Genomic DNA, 19,157 nt, shown 5'->3' on the forward strand with positions numbered 1-19,157 from the left:
ATGCGAAGTGAGACTCACCGGGGAAAATGCACAAGTATAAACATCGCTTGGGTATGCAGTCTGCACCTGTCAGCCATCCGGGGAGGGCCTCGCTCAGCCACTGCTGCTGGAGTGAGCTGGCGGATCCCTTCGTGGAGCTCTCTCAGACCTACCAGCTGGATTTTTGCTACACTACCAAACAGGGTGGGACTAAGCCTGCTGGACCACCCAGGTCCTCTGTTCTCCTGTCACAGGACTTCTCAAGGTCAAAGACTGAGAAAGAATCCTTTCTTTCCATCTGATACTTGACACATTGACCACCCCACAGCTTAGCTCATGAAGATGATGACTGTCAAATAGTGACATGGCAACCGGTCGTTCTTATGAAACAAAGGACCAAATGCCCTGCTTTCAGGGACATGAACACTATTTTTTCCAAAGCTCACCCAGGAGGTCAAGTTAGTCATTCCGTTCACTTCCTGGCGAACAGAAAAACCCTGTTTTAACTAATGCTTGCTAAACTGCATGTTAGGGCATCACTTAGTGAGCTGACCTAGCTGTGCCTAGCACTTTTATAATCTGAACATGCCATTCTATCACATTGAAGATTAGGCTCCAAGTCCTGTTTTGTGGACACATCTAATTAATCTTCATAAAATCCTGAAAAGTAGAAAGGGACAGGGGTTATCTTATTTTAGAAATGAGGTAACAGTCCAAGGGTAGCAACCTGGTTACATACCAAGTTAATGATTGAGTGGGTAATGCAGCTCAGCTCTCCTGACACCGACTCAGCAGTCATTAGTAGTGATGGAGCACCCTCACGGGCGCTGAGCTCCGGAGCCCACTGCCTTTGCACGGAGCGTGTGGCCTGTGTGGATAAGCCCTGTCATTTGGGGTTTTTTAGAGTTCTGCACAAAAGCTGTAAGTTTTAGAGGAGGCTTATTTGTAGACTCCAAGTATTGTCTGTGGAATGCCACGAACGAAGGCTGTTCATGTCCTGTTCTGGCAGTATGTCACGTAGCACCCAGCCTTTCTCCAGACCAGAATGGTGTTCATATCCTGTTCTGGCAGTATGTCACACAGCACCCAGCCTTTCTCCAGACCAGGATGGTGTTCATGTCCTGTTCTGGCAGTATATCACACAGCACCCAGCCTTTCTCCAGACCAGAATGGTGTTCATGTCCTGTTCTGGCAGTATATCACACAGCACCCAGCCTTTCTCCAGACCAGAATGGTGTTCATGTCCTGTTCTGGCAGTATGTCACACAGCACCCAGCCTTTCTCCAGACCAGAATGGTGTCATGTCCTGTTCTGGCAGTATATCACACAGCACCCAGCCTTTCTCCAGACCAGAATGGTGTTCATGTCCTGTTCTGGCAGTATATCACACAGCACCCAGCCTTTCTCCAGACCAGAATGGTGTTCATGTCCTGTTCTGGCAGTATGTCACGTAGCGCCCAGCCTTTCTCCAGACCAGAATGCTGTTCATGTCCTGTTCTGGCAGTATATCACACAGCACCCAGCCTTTCTCCAGACCAGAATGCTGTTCATGTCCTGTTCTGGCAGTATGTCACACAGCACCCAGCCTTTCTCCAGACCAGAGTGGTGTTCATGTCCTGTTCTGGCAGTATGTCACACAGCACCCAGCCTTTCTCCAGACCAGAATGCTGTTCATGTCCTGTTCTGGCAGTATGTCACACAGCACCCAGCCTTTCTCCAGACGAGAATGGTGTTCATGTCCTGTTCTGGCAGTATATCACACAGCACCCAGCCTTTCTCCAGACGAGAATGGTGTTCATGTCCTGTTCTGGCAGTATGTCACGTAGCACCCAGCCTTTCTCCAGACCAGAATGGTCGCCTCGCCAGCTGCCAGCAACGCAGCTCCTCCCCCAGCACTCTCCGTCCCGGTTGTTGTCACCATCACTGCCCAGGTGCCAAGACCAAACCTGCAAGTCATCCTTCACTCTGCACATTAGACCTGCCAACAGGTGTCATTAACTCATCCCTGCCCATTCCTGTGGTCACACCTCAGACCCCAGAGGGGATCCCTGCATGACCCCAGCCCTGACGCCTCCACCTCAGAGCCACTGCTGCGGCAGCCCAGCTGGTAGCCTTGCTTGCCCTCCTGCCCCCTAGACTGCTGTCCCTTCAGCAGCCAAGCAAAGCAAGTGCGTCCTCTCCTGCTTGACCTTCTCTCATGTTGTTCCAAGGCCTGACGCCCTACCCTCGCCGCCCGGTCTGTCTGACCTCTGTCCCCTTCCCTGTCATTCGCTCTGCTCTGGGAAAGACCAGTTGGAGCTCAGTTACTCGAAGAGGCCCCACTGTCCCCACCACAGGCCTCTGTACAGTTGACCGTTAACCCAGTTTTGAACTGCGCAGGTTCGTGCATACATAAGGCTGACTATATGCTTTATCTATGCCATTTATACAGTGGACTTGCATTGTGGTACCTGTAGGAGGACTAGGGAGTCTCAGAACCAATCCCTCATGGATACTGAGTGATAACTAAGTTTTGGAGGAGTCAAAAATTATCAACAGATTTTTCTGCTGCACAAAGAGGGGGTCAGCACCCCTAGTCTCCCGTGTTGTTCAAGGGCCAACTGTACTTGGCTTTCTTTCTGCCGGAAGGATCCCTTCACCTGCCTCTTCTTACGGCTGACTCTTCACCATTTGAGTCTTGGCTCCACTGTCAGCTTCTCAGAGAAGTCTTCCCTGATCCCCCATCCACAGCAGAGCCTGAATCCTCACCTAGCATTCCCCACTGTCACTCATAGACTATTGCACTTTATCTTCTGTAGAGTCTATCAATACCTGAAATTATGTTATTTTTGATTATTGGTCTGTCTGCTGAATTATTTTTTTGTCTTCCCCAAAAGAAGAGAACTCTAGAGAGAGAATTTAGATACCTACTGCTATAGCCACTAGAGCCTATCACAGTGCCTACTACATAGTAGGCACTCAGTAATTATTTAATATATTTATTTTAAATGAAAGCTCCCAGAAAGAGTAAGTTTGTGTGAACCAATAGGAGCTGTTTTCTACTTGTCTGTTACCTGTTGTGTCCGTGACTTTGAGTTATACACATACAGTTAGATGATGAGTAGGACAGCCCTCAGCCACCAGTGTTTTGGTGTTCCTGTCCCCTTGTTCTGTCACATACACATATACATGCACTTGCACAATCACCATTTTACAGATGAGGCAGAACTGAGGCCCACAGCACTTAGTGGGAATCCAGGATTCAGTGAGTGGGTCGAAGTCCCAGTTGCACCCTCTGTGGCCACAACCAAATCATTTAACTTCACTTTAACAGTGGTATAGCAAGACAAGTCCCGAACTCTCGAACTTGGCAGGCTTGGGCTCAAGTCCCGGCTCCAGCACTTGACCCCCTGGCTCATCACATCCACACATGAGCAGCCTGCTCTTTGCCTCTGATGGTTTGGTGACAGCAGCCAAGGAAGTGATGTGACTGAGGGTGACCTGTTACTTCTCTATGTAAAGTGGGCTCCCTCACTGCTCCCAATTATTTTATATTCTGGCTTTGTTCTTGCTTTTTTTTCTTTTTTTGACAGAGACAGAGAGAGAGTCAGAGAGAAGAATAGATAAGGACAGACAGACAGGAAGGGAGAGAGATGAGAAGCATCAATTCTTTGTTGCGGCTCCTTAGTTGTTCACTATTTGCTTTCTCATATGTGCCTTGACCAGGGCAGAGGGGTCGCTACAGCAGAGCAAGTGACCCCTTGCTCAAGCCAGCTACCTCAGACTCAAGCCAGCAACCTTGGGCTTCAAGCCAGTGACCATGGGGTCATGTTTGTGATCCCACGCTCAAGCCAGCAACCCTGCATTCAAGCTGGCGACCTCGGGGTTTCAAACCTGGGTGCTCCGTGTCCCAGTCCAATGCTCTATCCTCTGAGCCACTGCCTAGTCAGGCTGTTCTTGCTATTCTTAAACATGGAAATAAGCTGGTCTTTAGTGCTTGCACACACACTAAACACTCTAGAAACAGATCTGTGCCATGTCACAGAGTGAGAGAGCAGGGGACAGTCATGGAGAAAGGTGATGACTCTAGGAATGTGATATCCCTCTACAGATGGTGGCAGCATGTGCATGCAGTAGCCACACTGAAGGGGAGTCTAGACCCTCATGTCTTCCCTTGACTCTGTTTCTTTTGAGGGTGAGTAGTATAGTTAATGGAGGACCTAAGAGCCTGTGCTGGAGCGTGTGGCTTCTTTAGCTGCATTTGGAAGTTATTTGCCCTGCTCTCCTCCTCCGAGACCCACGGTAGCAGCTGCTCCTACCCCTGCCCCATGTGGGATCCTGACTTCTCTGTCCTGCCCACAGCTCCATCCTGAACCTACCCGGGGAGTCGACCCTGCGGCGGGACTTCCTGAGGCTGCAGCTGGCCAACAAGGAGCGGTCGGAGGCCCTGCGGAGGCAGCAGCTGGAACAGCAGCAGCGGGAGAACGAGGAGCACAAACGGCAGCTGCTAGCAGAGCGCCAGAAGCGCATAGAGGAGCAGAAGGAGCAGCGGCGGCGGCTGGAGGAGGTGAGCACCCACTGCTCCCTCTGCCCTGGGTGGCTCAGGGCTGAGCCTGCTCGCAGCACACACCCTAACTGCAAGGAAGGACAAAGATGGATGCTCTTACAAGGAAAGGGCTTCCCTCTCTTGGCGTGGTGTGACCTTGATGGAGTCACTTCAGAAAAGCAAGGGGAGGCCTCAACCCTTCGATACTCAATCAGACGCCACCTTCTCAGTGAGGCCTCTTTGACCACCTCACTTAAAACTGCAGCATGTCCTCTTGTCTCCCCTACTTTATTATGTTGACATAGCTCCTGTCACCCTCACACCTACTCTGTATGGACTTCCGTCTGCCTGTCTGTCTCTGCCCACTGGGACGTAAGCCCCTGGGGACAGTCTCTTTTATCCCTGATGTATCTCCAGTGCCTGGAATAATGCCTAGTACACAGTAGATGCCTCATAAATATTTGTGGAATGAATGAGTCAGAGACTGGGAAGGGAAACACAGGGGTTAACTGGACCACAGTGACTAAGCAGATAAGTGAAATGTCACATATGGAAAAGCAGGACCCACTTTATGATTCTCCTTTATCATTCCTCTGAACACCGGGGAGAGCATCTTCAGGTCCTTCCAGACGCCCTTTGACGCACAGAGCCTGTCTTCCGACTTGTAGGCCAGACTTGCCTTCACCTGCAGGCATTGCTGCCATTTTTGTGAGAAACCATACCTCCTGCACGGCTGGTCCTGGGGAGGATCCTACCTTTGTTGTCTATAGGTGTTTATTAAAGCCTCCTTCCCAGAACCTGGCTCCGCGACCTCCTTCCCCCACCAGATTGATCACATACTCCAGGCATTCAGGAAACGGAATGAGCAGGAAGTGGGGTGGCAGATGAAAGGTTTACTAACTGCACAGAAATGGGGTAGTAATTTCTGAGTTTCCCCAAACACCGTCATGCTCCTCATCAACTGTTTACAGCAACTTGCTCATGTTGTCAGGTGCCCACATCAGTTAGAGGGTGGTGAATTGCAGACAGCAAGAGCAGATTGCTTTTTAAATGGCTCATCCAGGTCCATCCTCCCTGGTTTAAATCAGTTAGAGCCTCCGTTTCAGTTTGCAATATCCCATCAACCTCATTATATCTCTGGAATGCTGGTATGCACACCAGCAGCAATAATACCCAACAGCTGCAATTACCGAGTGACTTGTGTGCTGAGTGCTGGGTGAGGTGCAGGATCTCTTCGAAAATCATTATCTCTTTGCATATATTCATCATTTCTCATGCAAAGTGCATATAATCTTCACTTAACAAGAGGAAACTGAGGTTCGGGGAAGGAGAAGTAATTGGGTGCATGTCGCAGGGCCAGTAAGTGCAAAGCCAAGATCCACAACATTCCTCCTCCCTGATCCCATCCACAGGGGCCCTGAAACAATCAGTGTAGATAAATGACCAAGCTTTGGACTGTGGTCCTCAACACGGGACTTTGTCGGCTTCTGCAAGCAGCAGTAGGCACGGGAAGCTCTTTCCCATCTAAGCATACATCTGTAATGTCTGTGTGAAGGACGCTCAGCCATGAGAAGTGTGAAGCTCCCCACAGAGGCACCGCAGTGGTGGTTTGGACACCTCCAGAGGAGCAGGCGGAGGCTGGGCACGGGGCGTGGCGTTGTCAGGCAGCTCTCACAGGGAAGGACGAGGCACGAGCGAGGAGCTGCCTGCCCCTGTGACCCTGCGATCACTCTCCTGGGCACATATTGAAAGTCTGACAGGTTCCAGCAGCTGTGCCCTAGTGACAGCTCCTTCGGCATACCCAGGCCAGTATGGGCCTCTTCTCTCCTGGGCCCCAGCCTAGGGCCACGCTACTTCCTGCAGGCTGTCTGGTCTCTGAGGACCAAGGGCCTCTGCTGTTTGAATCCAAGGTGTACTTACTGCCTTAGACCTCCTCCTCCCCAGCGAGGTGATGCTCCTGAATCTTTCCTTCCTGCTTTCTCCCTGGCTTGTGGTTCATTCCTCCCAAGAGCCTTTCCCAAGGCTGCCTCGTCACTGCAGCATCACCCGTGAAAACCTTTGTCAAGACCTTTGTCTCAGTGCCTTGCCCGGTGACTTGTTACACTGCATTTTAGGCTACAAGCACTTACCGTGTCATCCTATAGCCCCTATCCTGGTTCTGACCCAGTCCAGCGGGGCACCCATATTCACACACACACACCCCCACACACACACACACAGTTTCTTCTTTTTTAAAATTTAAACCTAAGGACAGAAAGACTCTTGACCCTTGGACCTTGATCCTTAATTAATGCAACATCTTTTCAGAGGATGCATTGTATTCCTTTGTTTTGTTCTATTTTTTTAGATTTTATTCTCTCTTACCTGGTGGGATTGATTTGAGCTTTATCTGTTTTTTCATCAAGTTGCTAAAATAAACATATCTAACAGTTATAAAGCACTTACCATATGACAGGAACTCTCTTCAGCACTTCACGTGAGCAGTCTCACTCAATCTTCACAGTAACTCCAGTCTAGAGATAATGCAGCTGAACCTCCCAGAGGCTAATGACTTCCAAAAGGTCACACAGCTTGAAAAGAAACCAGATTTCAAACCCAGGGGCTCAGACTTTGGAGCCCAAGTGGTTTTACCACAGCTGCCCTGCCTCACTGCTGGTAGGCCATAATCAGCATGCTTTTCATATTCTTTAGCTGGCCTGTCCTTCCGCAGGTTTTGACCCCGAGAACTGAAGGGTTTCTGAGGAAGGGCAGGGAAGTGGCACCCCGCAGTGCTAATCTTTGAGCCGGGTGCTAGCTCTTGTGCTCCTCTTCAGAGCTACTACCAACACGTCCTCGTTTCTCTTCTTTGGTGGCATTTTCTGGAGCCTCTCCCTGGGATGCAAGTCAGAGTTCAGGCCCAGTCCAGCGGGGCACCCATACTCACAGGGACACACCCTGTAAGGCTCCACTTGCACAGAAGGTGACTGCATGCATGAAGACACTGCTCTGTGCACCAGTGTCTTCTTCAGTGATCACCAGAAGCAAGAACGCTTGTGACCACAGGACATCAAGAGATGATACCAGCTTCATCTTTTGATCCTTTTTCTTGCCCCAATTGCTCGATAGAAAAAAAAATAGTGAATACTCAGGTGACTGTCATTCTGAACTTCTAAGTAATGACTCTCTGCCATCAGGGAGTTCTTCTCCTGCTGGGTCCCCATCTACATCTGCTACCCTGGCCTAGGGTGAAACTTGTGTTTCTGGTGTCTTGAGTATGAACTTAGACTACATTGTCACATGGAAGCAGTTAAAGCCCATAATTAGACTTGCAAATTTTGTATCTCTGTAGTCAGGTAGACTTGTGTATGCATCCTGGGAAATACATTCCCATTTCCAAGTCAAAGCCCTTCAGATGCCCTTATGGTGACACAGAGCTGTGTAGGTTATAGCCTTTGTCTTCTTCAGTGATCTCAGATGTCACCTCCTACCAGAGCTTTCTAAGGAAAACCTTCATGTCCTTTGCTATTTATGGGTAACCATGTGGGGTTGGCTAGGTTCTAAATCAGTATCTGTATATTCTTAGAAAGACTTTGTACACGAATGTAGTCATTTATCAACTTGTGAAAAGGACATGGTTTCAAGCCAATTAAATGGTGAGTACAAGACTCTCAGCTTCTGACCAGTAATAAAGTACAATTTATAACTAAGTTCTGGCTCAGGTGAGTGAGTCCATCGTAGTGAGACAAGGTATGTAGAGAGCCTCTTCTATTTTTATTCAGTTTATTACTTGGCCAAAACAAAGCATAACTTATTTTATTCTCTACTTCAGAGTTAGGAGCCAGGAGGTGTTGGGATACCCACTCTGGTCTTCTTTTTAAACACTGACCGTGGGCAGATCTGTGATGATGCCGGATTCTGCTCATGGGTTTGAGACAGTATTAGTGTGCTTTATCTATTTTTTCAACTTGCAGAGGGCCTTAATACCTTCATTTTGGAAAGGGTATGTTTAAGTCACATGAATGAATCAAATTGACCCCAGGAACACCAACTTGCCTGTGCCAGTAAGTTTTCTTTTTCAGAGAATTGTGTTGTTTTTCAAGCCCTCTAGCTCTCATTCAGTGCCCTTCAGGACCATCATCAAATCATCTGTGATAAAACAACCAGCTCTACCAAAAAGATATTATACTGCTTTGGTTGTACTGCCTGATGTTTTTTGTTGTGTTATTGTTGTTTTTAAAAAATACCACCAGTATTTTATTAGCTAGTAATAGTGGAACCCTAATGTACAAAATGAGAGACTGGCAGTTTATGTAGTCAATAGAAGCCTCAAACTTTTATACTAAAAAGTATACTTTTATAATAAAAAGTATAAACCTCAAACTTTTTGTGATGAATGACTGAGACTTTCAGGGACCTTGAGCTCAATTGTTCTTTTTCTGTAAAGCAGACAGTAGAATTAAAACCTTTTTCCTATTCCTGTAGAAAGTCATTTAAGAAGTGCAGAGAACACTTACTTCTACTACTCAGGCGCTATGCAGGACACTGGGAATAGCGCCTGCCCTTGTGAAGACTAGATCTGTGAGAGAAACAGGCGTTCAGCAAACGATTGCTCAAATAGCCATTCATTATCATTGCCAGAGTGATACGGTGGAGAACGCACACTAAGGGCACGTACCATAGGCACAGGAGTCTAGCCTGGCCTGAAGCCACGTGGGCCGGAGTCCAGCTGACAGGAAGCAGAGGGTGCTAGGTGGGGAAGCCAGGGCACAGTCTTGTAGGGCTTCTTTTGTCAAGTTAAGGAGTTGTGAGTTGTAGTCTAAGAATAGTGGGAAAACATTGATGTGTGTTAACCAAGGGAATACCTTCAGATCTGCATTTTTAAAATGCAACTTTGGCTGTTGCAAAGAGAGGGATTAGAAGGAATACAAGTGGGTGGGAGAACAAGTTAGTCCAGACCAGAGGGGTGGTGCTTTAGGGGGACTGAGAAAAGTGTACATACTTGAGAGAGAGGCTGCTTGTAGAACATGCAGGACCTGCTCGTTGACTAGATGTCAGAGATGAAGGAGAGTGGGCAGTCACTCTCCTGAAGGACCCTGAAATAGGACTAGAGCATTCAGGTGGAGGACCAGGTTTGGGAGCAGGAGGAGGGTAAGATCGGTTTGGAACACAGTGAGTTTAAGATGCCTATTGGGCAGCCAGTGGTGACACCATGGATGTAGCTGGAGGACTCAGATATAGCCACAGAGGAAGGGTGAATGAAGAGAAGGACGGGGATTACTGGTTTGTGGTAATGGAAGTATACATTGAGAAGAGAAGTCTGGGCTTGAGCTCTGAGCAGTCTGAGTAGGGGAGAAGCAAGCAAAGAAAACTGATGAAGACACTGAAGGAGCACCGAGAGAGTTTGATGCTGTTGCACAGAAATAAGGGTCCGAGCATAAGGACCAAGCTGCCAGGGCCACTCCACAGAATGCTGCGTGAAGGTCCAGGACGGTAGCGGCTCCTTTAGGCTCAGTAACAAAAAGGATAGTTTTTGTGTAGTACTCCTTTTTTTTTTTTTTTTTTTTCAAGCTGGAAACAGGGAGAGACAGTCAGACAGACTCCCGCATGCGCCCGACCGGGATCCACCCGGCACGCCCACCATGGGGCGACGCTCTGCCCATCCTGGGCGTCGCCATGTTGCGACCAGAGCCACTCTAGCGCCTGGGGCCGAGGCCAAGGAGCCATCCCCAGCGCCCGGGCCATCTTTGCTCCAATGGAGCCTTGGCTGCGGGAGGGGAAGAGAGAGACAGAGAGGAAAGCGCGGCGGAGGGGTGGAGAAGCAAATGGGCGCTTCTCCTGTGTGCCCTGGCCGGGAATCGAACCCGGGTCCTCCGCACGCCAGGCCGACGCTCTACCGCTGAGCCAACTGGCCAGGGCCTGTAGTACTCTTTAGAACTCATTCCTCTCCTCTTTGTTTTGGAGGAAAAACTTACTTGCTCAGGAAGTCAGATCTAGTTTAGAAGTGGAACATGGTTGATTTGTATTTGAGAGCCCGTGTACCACCTGCACGCCCTGGGAGTCCTTTTGGTCTCCCCACACCCCCACTTCCTGAGCTCTAGGGGGAGGCTACTAACAAAGCTTGTTTCCACCACTAAGGATTGAGCAGGAAAATAAACATGAAAGAACTTGGTCAACTGCCAAGAGCTAGACAGATCTTGTTGGATTGTCAAATCCAGCCGAACTATTACTAATGAGACCCACCTCATGCTTCCATTTACAGGGCTTTGTATAATTACACGCTCATCTACTTGTGGTCACTTTTGCTTACATTCTCTCTTAGCATTTGTTTTCACTCAGGGAAACCAGCCTAGTCTCATAGGAGCTATGCTAGCTGGAGCCCAAGCCCAGAGAAGCCACTGTTTGTAGGTTATTCTTTGGAACCTAAGTAATTTCTCCCAGATGCTCTTAGACCATAGAGAGGGTGGCAGCAAGGAAGGGGGCAGGGAAAGCTGCCTGTCTCTTTAAGAGTCAGTGTGTCAGGACAACGTATTGAAGCTCTTAAAAGCCTCATGGGCACACAGCATTTGGAGAAATTCTGTTGAGAGTAGTCTCTTGGCTAACAGTTGTTTTCCTTAATAGAAGTTATTTTAACACTTTAGTGCCTCAGTTTCCTCCTTAAAACTAGAAATAACAATAACATTTAACCCCAAGGCTGTTGTGAGGATTAAATGAATTAATTTATAAAAAGCCTTAGGATAGCACCAATACTCAGAAGACATTTAGTAAATATTAGTTATTATTATTATTATTGGTACTGAGTTCCTTTGGTTGAAGTCAGAGATATAATTTCCAAAAGCTCAAATTCTTTCATAAATAGCAGTAGAACCATCTTGAATTTATTAAAACAAAATGTACCAATAGCCTGACAAGGTGGTAGCATAGTAGATAGTGTCCACTCAGAACACTGAGGTCACCGGCTTGAGCCCAAGTTCACTATCTCAGCTTGAGCTGTCCACTCAAGGCACCTGTGAGAAGCAATCAATGAACAACAACTAAAGTGAAACAACTACAAGTTGATGCTTCTCCCTCTCTCTCCCTCCCTCTCTCTCTCATATCAAAAAAAAAAATGCACCAACAGATAAGCTTTGATTTATGTCTTTGGAAGAATATTTGTTATAATAAGAATTCAGTTATATTATTAGGAGAAAAATTTTTATTCGTTTTTAAATGACAGGATAGCAGATTAATGCAGAGGCAAAGCACACCAACTTCGAAGCTGTGGAGACCAATGTGTAATTCTAGTTATGTGGTCTTGGGCAGATTACCTTCTGAACCCCAGCTTCCTTATATACACATATAAGTTATTATTAACTTTGCAGGTTTGTTGTGAGAAGTAAGTGGAATCATACATACAGAAATTCTGGCACCGTGCCTGACACAGGAATGTTCTGACATCATTGGGTAAATATTTTATTGTTACTGTAGAACTGATAATTTCAAAGTTGTTAGTTTTTGTTTAAGGATTTTCTCTATCTATAGCATTTCCCATTTCTGGCCTTCCTTAGCTCTCTAATGCATCTTCCCTGTTTACTATAGAATGTGGACTTTTCTTTTGTCTTTGAGGGTCTCTGCCCTGAGAGCCCTCTCCCCGTGACTTGCTGGGTGTCCGCCTGCCGTTAACTTAGCGGGCAGTCCCGGCCTTCATGCCTCTGGATGCACCTTGTTTAGAAGGATCACATGCCGCCTTGGAAGGTCTCTCTTCTCAGCCGAGCCTCGAAACCTTCCCTGGAGAACTCCACTTTTCGGTGAATTCTCTTATCGTGTTTCTTGCTTTCATTTCAACACTGTATTGGTCTGATCCCATCATTGCCAGGTGGCTGCATCAAGTCTTATGTCCCACCAGTACATAAATTAAACCTATAAAAAGGCAGAGTTCTTGTGATGTCTAAGTAGTAAGTCTGGGCATCAAAGACGCAATACATGAAAAGTGAGACCCCTTCACCAAGAAGGTAGAAGCACGTAGTCAGGAGTATATATAGTAAGAAACAGTTTGAGTCCAGCTCTGCCTCTTAACTGCCTTGGGGATCTTGGTCAGGACATGACTTCCTCTGCTTCAGTTTACCTATTTATAAGATAGGATAGTGATAGTTTCAAGGAGTCAAGAGTTAATACACACAAAGCACTTAGAGCAGTGCCTGGCACCCAGCAAGTATGTGAATACATTCAAGAAAAGAGTTGCACAGAAAGAGAAAAAAATCTTTGTTTCCCGTTATCTGCCTTGTTGCTACTCTGAGTCGTCTCGTTTCAGAGGGAGGGCTCAGAGTTGAGTGCAGCCTGAGCAGGCTCAGTGGGCAGAAGCAGAAGATGGGACATCAGTGTGGCTTTGCACCAGTGCTGCATTCCCGCCCACCAGACTGTACTCCCAGGCCCTCAGCAGAAGAAAGCACCATGAGCAGAATAACTTCCTTCTTTCGGGGCCTGGAGTGTTCATTCATTGGCACTGCTGAGAAATGGCCTTTAATCGCTTAAATCGTTAACTGTAGGCGTTCTAATGTGTGCTGTGAGCGGAGACCGCTGGTGGGGGACAAAGCGGCCCTTTATGCCTGGCTGTCATTAACATCAGCACGAAGACTGAATGCTTTCTAGCATGGTTTTAGCTCTATTATTTCAATAACTGAACAGAAATTACGAAACAGCTGGGAGCCGGGCTAGCAAACTAGATGCTCATTGTCCCAGGTGGTCCTGCCCACGTGCCTCTTGACGATGGTTTATGATCACATGTGTGTGTATATCATGCTTGTGCTTCAGAGGATGGGTGGTGTGCATGGATGTATGAAACCTTGCTCCTCAGTGGGTCCCGGAAAGGCAACTTGTTCTCACTTCCCTGCTGTGCTGCAGGTGGTGGGACTTCGTCTGCATTGTCTCCTAGATCTTTTGTGGGAGGGGTTTCCTGCCAAGGTAAGGAAGTTGGGCTGAAATTCCTATGCTGCTCCTTAAAATGCTGTTGATATTTTAAATCCTTTTGCCCAGGCCCCTCCCACACTTTCAGTGGGAAGGATACGCTAGTATTCTTTTATGTGCACGGCACTTCATACTGGAAAGACAACTTTAGACAGTTGTTGACCTGAGGTAGATGGTGGGTCTGGCTTGTCAGTGACAGCATGCTGTGGGCATTGCAGACCTCCCTTCCATTGTCTCAGCTCTTCATGGAACCTCTTATTACATCTAGTCTACATTTCTTGAGTTTCACAATCGTTGTTCTTATTTGTTCCTAACCGTAAAACTATGACAACAAAATAGTTTCACAGAAAGTATTGTTTCGGCCCTGGCCGGTTGGCTCAGCGGTAGAGCGTCGGCCTAGCGTGCGGAGGACCCAGGTTCGATTCCCGGCCAGGGCACATAGGAGAAGCGCCCATTTGCTTCTCCACCCCTCCGCCGCGCCTTCCTCTCTGTCTCTCTCTTCCCCTCCCGCAGCCAAGGCTCCATTGGAGCAAAGATGGCCCGGGCGCTGGGGATGGCTCTGTGGCCTCTGCCCCAGGCGCTAGAGTGGCTCTGGTCGCAACATGGCGACGCCCAGGATGGGCAGAGCATCGCCCCCTGGTGGGCAGAGCGTCGCCCCCTGGTGGGCGTGCCGGGTGGATCCCGGTCGGGCGCATGCGGGAGTCTGTCTGACTGTCTCTCCCTGTTTCCAGCTTCAGAAAAATGAAAAAAAAAAAAAAAAAAAAAAGAAAGTATTGTTTCACATGCATTTAAATCTAATTGTTTTCATTTCACTCTTATTTTCTTCAGTGAGTAGTTTTATAAAATTATAAAGGTTGGGGAACATAAGGGTCCTCAAAAGTCATCTAAGTTATTTCTTTTTTTCTTTCTTGAGTGAGAAGCAGGGAAGCAGAGACAGAATCCTGCATGCATCCCTACTGGGATCCACTCGGCAAGGTTTAGTAACATTCCAGATGTGCAAGGTGGCCCTCTCTGTAGACATTGTGTTAATAAACTGAATTATAATGGCCTTGTTTCCTTACGACTTGATCTAGGGTCTCGTATTAAGGCTTCCAAATAATGGCAGAAGGAATTTAGGAGTTACATATGCACTTGACTTTTACACTAACCTACAGAGTCACAGGTACTCAGCATGTCCATTGACCGGGTTTTGCTCCTCTATATGAATCCCAGAGGACCCGGGTTGCCATTCTCCCTGGAGAAACAGTGGTGGCTCAGAGATAGAGAGCATGTGAATGATCGCACTGACTAGCATTCATAGAAGAGACAGGAACAGAATTCTTCATCAAGCCTCCTCACAGCTCAGACTGTTTAGAACTTTCCACGTGCATAAACAGCAGCTTGGCACATGTGTACTCAGAGTGTGCTTAGCCATGGGGCAGCCTACTGTTCAAAAGTTGACCAGGGAGTTCAGAGGAAGAGTTTAAGCAGTTAATTTCCAGGAAAGCTCTGAATAGGTAGATTGCCTGGTTTATCTCTAATGGCAAAAAGGGTATAAAAAGAAAAGAATGAGATCTATGTAGCCTCTCTAAAGATTCTGTGGTTCTCTGGTTATTGTTTCTGTGAAGAAGATAGGTAACATGGGGAAGATAGAAAAGAAATGGCCACCTGAAAGAGCCTAAAATATCTTTCACATGGCAAATGTAAGTGTCTCAACCCACGTCTTCCAAATCCATGAACACAGCATGCCAAGAGCCAGACACAGAGTGTAGTCCTGACTTTGCACTTACCAACTAAATGAACTTGAGCAAGGTATTGGCCTGTGTGTGCCTCAGTTTCCTTATCTGTTAAAGTGGGATATTGACAGTAAGTAATCTGCCTAAAAGGGTCTTGTTAAGAACTGAATGAGTTAATATGAGTAAAGGGCTTAGGACAGTGTCTGGCATCAGAGAGGCACTATGTAAGTGTTGATTCTTATTATCAATGGTTATTATTGTTTTCTGTATTCTGATTACTTTGTTGTGGGAATTCAGAGGTGTCAGATTGCTTCACCATTACTCTCATGTCCTTCCTGTAAAAGAAAGTGTGGAATCCCAGCTTTATTACAGGAATCATGCCCTTGCCATGCTATGGCTGGTTTGAAATGCTCTTTCCAAAACTGAAACCTTAGCAAATGTTAAATTGTGCAAATGAAATGTCCAGAAGCTTCTGTGAAGCTTATACAAAGCAGTCCTACTTAAGTGAGGGACATGTGTGCTGTGTAGTCGATTCAAAACCACACTGCATCCTTTCATTCTGAGCGTCTTTGAACAGAGAGCCCCTGAGTTGAGGCGATGGTTTGGGGTACTTCCCGAGGAGCCCAAATTGATCCTGCACCAGCAGCTTGCTGTCTTTGGAGGCTGACTCAGGTCCTCCACAATCAGTGGGGCCCCCTCTCCCCACCTCCAGGGGGCCACCAGGATGGTGGCCAAGGAGGAGCGCTGAAACCAAGAGGAGCTCTCTAAGAGCAAATGCTGAGAGAATTTTGCTTCATTTCACTTCTCATTCTGAATTGTTAGTAGATGTTTTGCTTTGTAATGAGGCACAGCCTTCCTTAGATTCTCTAGAATGAACAGACCTGTGAGATCACCTAATCTGCCCTTTTGCTGAAGGTTGCATTAAGGTGATTTATTCAAGACTAATTTGTTAAACAAATATTTATTCAGACTATGTGATCTGCAATGTTTGTTTTGGTGACAGAGCAAGACTAGATTCTAGTCTTAACTACTTCTCATCCTGTGTTCTTTCCTCTAATCTCTTGGCCTCTCTTACCTGCTCCGTCCCAGTGACATGTCACATTGCAGCTCTAGGATATTCATTCTCAAGTGTGCCTGTTACCTGTGTGTCTATCTAATGGAAAATGTGGTATGTATGTATGTATGTATGTATGTATGTAAAAGATAGAGTCAAGGCCCAAAATCTTTACACAATGGCATCTAGCCTTGTTTTCCCAAAATCTACCCAAGGTCATAAGAACAAGACTCAAATTCAACCTGAATGTTCGTTAAGTATAAAAGCAGCTAAGTTTCCCATCTGGAATCTTTTAAGGCTATCAAAGGAAGTGCTAATGGTGACAGCGGAGATGAGATTTATTTCGCTCAGTTCCTCCCCACACTCTCACTGTACTTCCTTCCCACTACATCTCCAACTGAAAGAATGCTCCCCCACGTCCTAGGAGCTGGGAAGTAGTGGGCGTAGTGTGGAGAGAGCAAGGAGTCAGTCCGACCTGGGCTTGACTCCAGGCTCCACCATTTTCCAGATGTGAGTCATGGAGCAATTTACTTAATTTCTCTGAGCCTCAATTTGATTATCTATAAAATGGGAATTGTCCCATTTATTTATAAAATCATCCCTCTGTGGAATTCAATGAGTGGAAGCATGTAAATCATGCTGCCAACAAATACCTAGCTCTCATAGACAGTGCCCAATATGATGATCTGCATTCATTCCGTGATTTTCCCCTAACTTACTGTGTGGCCATTGGCAAGGCATGAAACCTTTCTGAGACTCTATAAAGGAAGGAACTTAAAAAATGACATTTGTCCCCACTTACCTTGGCTATGATGGGGCTATAATTAGAATACCCTATGGTAAAATACTTTTTTAGGTTCAAAAAAAAAACCTCATACAGAGAGATTACAATTCTGTACTTTTTTCCAAAAGAGTCTGCATCCTTAGAATGGTGGGTGACCTGTACTTGGTTGTATTTGCTCTGGTCCAGGCACCATCGTTAGGCTCAGAAACAAGATTGCGTTAAAGTTTCCCTTTAGGTCTCCGCCAGCTCTGTGCTTATTTCTGGTAGCTCACATTAAACAGCTCTCTAGTGGCAGGATCACAGCAGACTACACCCCACCTCTGAAAACTTTAACCACATGATCAGGTGACATAAACAGAGGTGGCATCTTTATCAACAAAGAACAAATTACAGGTCTACAAGTTCTTGTTTATTTTCATTTTGATCTTTCCCAGGGAAGATTTTGAGGTTTCAAAGGACATGGAGAGGCCCTGCCCAGTGGGCTTAGTGGTAGAACATTGTGGAAGTCCCGGGTTCAGTTCCTGGTCAAGGCACACAGGAGAAGAAACCATCTGTTTCTCCACCCCTCCTGCTTCTCTCTTCTCCTCCCACAGCCATGGCTCGATTAGTTCAAGCACATTGGCCCCAGGTACTGAGGATGGCTCCACAGAACCTCTGCCTCAGGTACTAAAAATAGTTCAGTTGCCAAGCATGGCCCCAGAAGGGCAGAGCATCGGCCCTAGATGGTGGTTGCCGAGTGGATCCTGGTAGAGGCACATGCGGCAGTCTGTCTCTCTATCTCTCCTCCTCTCACTTGGAAAAGTAAAAACAAAACAAAACAAAAAAGGGAGGGCCAAGATTTGTTTTTCATTTGTTTGTTGGCGTAGATGCTTCTTTATGACCTTTCTTCATTCCAAAAAGAGGACTTAAGGTAGCTTATAAAGATTAAACAGGAACTAAAAATAAAATAAATGAGAAAATAAAGTAGCGAGGACTAGAAGAGAAAAATAAGATGAAGCCAGGCCAGGGTCAGTTCCCAGAAAGCCTGCACTACATGGCATCGAGCGGAGGTGCCCGAGGGCCACTGGTCTGATTCTAAGAGTCCCTGCAGCTAAGGGAAGAGAAGAGGCACACTCAAAAGATGCCTCTCAGGGCTGCATGTGGCCATCAGATAAGAGAAAACCTGTTACTCAGGAGAGCTTTCTGAGATCATTGAAAACCTGTACATTTGCCTTGTTGTGGCGAGTAGTGCTATGAATAATGTCTGAGGCGATATCCTTACCACAGCATAGTGATTAGCTTTATTCAGCTTTTCTGATAACATTGTGAAATGAAATTAATGACCTAACAGTTCATCCAAGTCACTTCTACAAGAGCCAGAGCACACTGTGCAGTTCACACATTTCTGTTGGTTAAACGTCATCTGAAAAGAACATTTAAAGAGACAGAAGGAAGAAAAGAAACTCTGCAGTCTTTGTCATGAACTCCCATGAGGATTATTTCTTATAACTTTAATAAGAATTGAATATTTAAGGGTTAAGGTAATATTCTCTTGCAAGAATTTAAAGACCTGAAATTCTGCATAGTCAGTTTGGTGATAAATATTTTCCTCATTAAAATGACCTTACCCCGGCTGGTTGGCTCAGTGGTAGAGCATCGGCTCGGCATGTGGAAGTCCCGGGTTCGATTCCCAGCAAGGGCACACAGGAGAAACGTCCATCTGCTTCTCTACTTTACCCCCTCTCCTTTCTCTACATCTCTCTCTTCCACTCCTGCAGCCATGGCTCCATTGGAGCTGAGTTGTCCCAGGCTCTGAGGACGGCTCCATGGCCTCTGCCTCAGGCGCTAGAACAGCTGCAACAGAGTAATGCCCCAGATGGGCAGAGTGTTGCCCCCTGGTGGGCATGCCAGGTGGATCTCGATCAGATGCATACTGGAGTCTGTCTCTCTGCCTCCCTGCTTCTCAGTTTAGAAAAATACAAAAAATAAATAAATAAATAATAAAATAAAATGAACTTACCAGTTTATGTACTGGAAAGTGCTGCCACACAACCTCTTTCTGGAAGTGGCCAGAGGGGAAACTCCCACGGAGAGGATCGAATTGTTGTATCAGAGAAATCGTTCTTTGGGAACAGCAACACAAACAAGGAAGACAAGAGGACCTCGGTGCCCTCCTCCACAGGGCGAGGCCATGACGAGTTT

General features: G+C 46.7%; 1 protein-coding gene across 7 annotated transcripts in view; it reads left to right on the plus strand.

Annotated features, from left to right (window-relative positions):
* Nucleotides 1-19,157, plus strand: part of TNIK (TRAF2 and NCK interacting kinase) — a 415,592-nt gene that overhangs the window by 312,260 nt on the left and 84,175 nt on the right. For all 7 annotated transcript variants that reach the window (XM_066241478.1, XM_066241483.1, XM_066241479.1 and 4 more), the window contains exon 12: nt 4,321-4,525. In XM_066241478.1, coding sequence (XP_066097575.1) covers nt 4,321-4,525 — 205 coding nt within the window. The remainder of the gene's footprint in view (nt 1-4,320; nt 4,526-19,157) is intronic.

Source organism: Saccopteryx bilineata, chromosome 8 (assembly GCF_036850765.1).
Source record: "Saccopteryx bilineata isolate mSacBil1 chromosome 8, mSacBil1_pri_phased_curated, whole genome shotgun sequence".
Lineage (NCBI taxonomy): Eukaryota > Metazoa > Chordata > Mammalia > Chiroptera > Emballonuridae > Saccopteryx > Saccopteryx bilineata.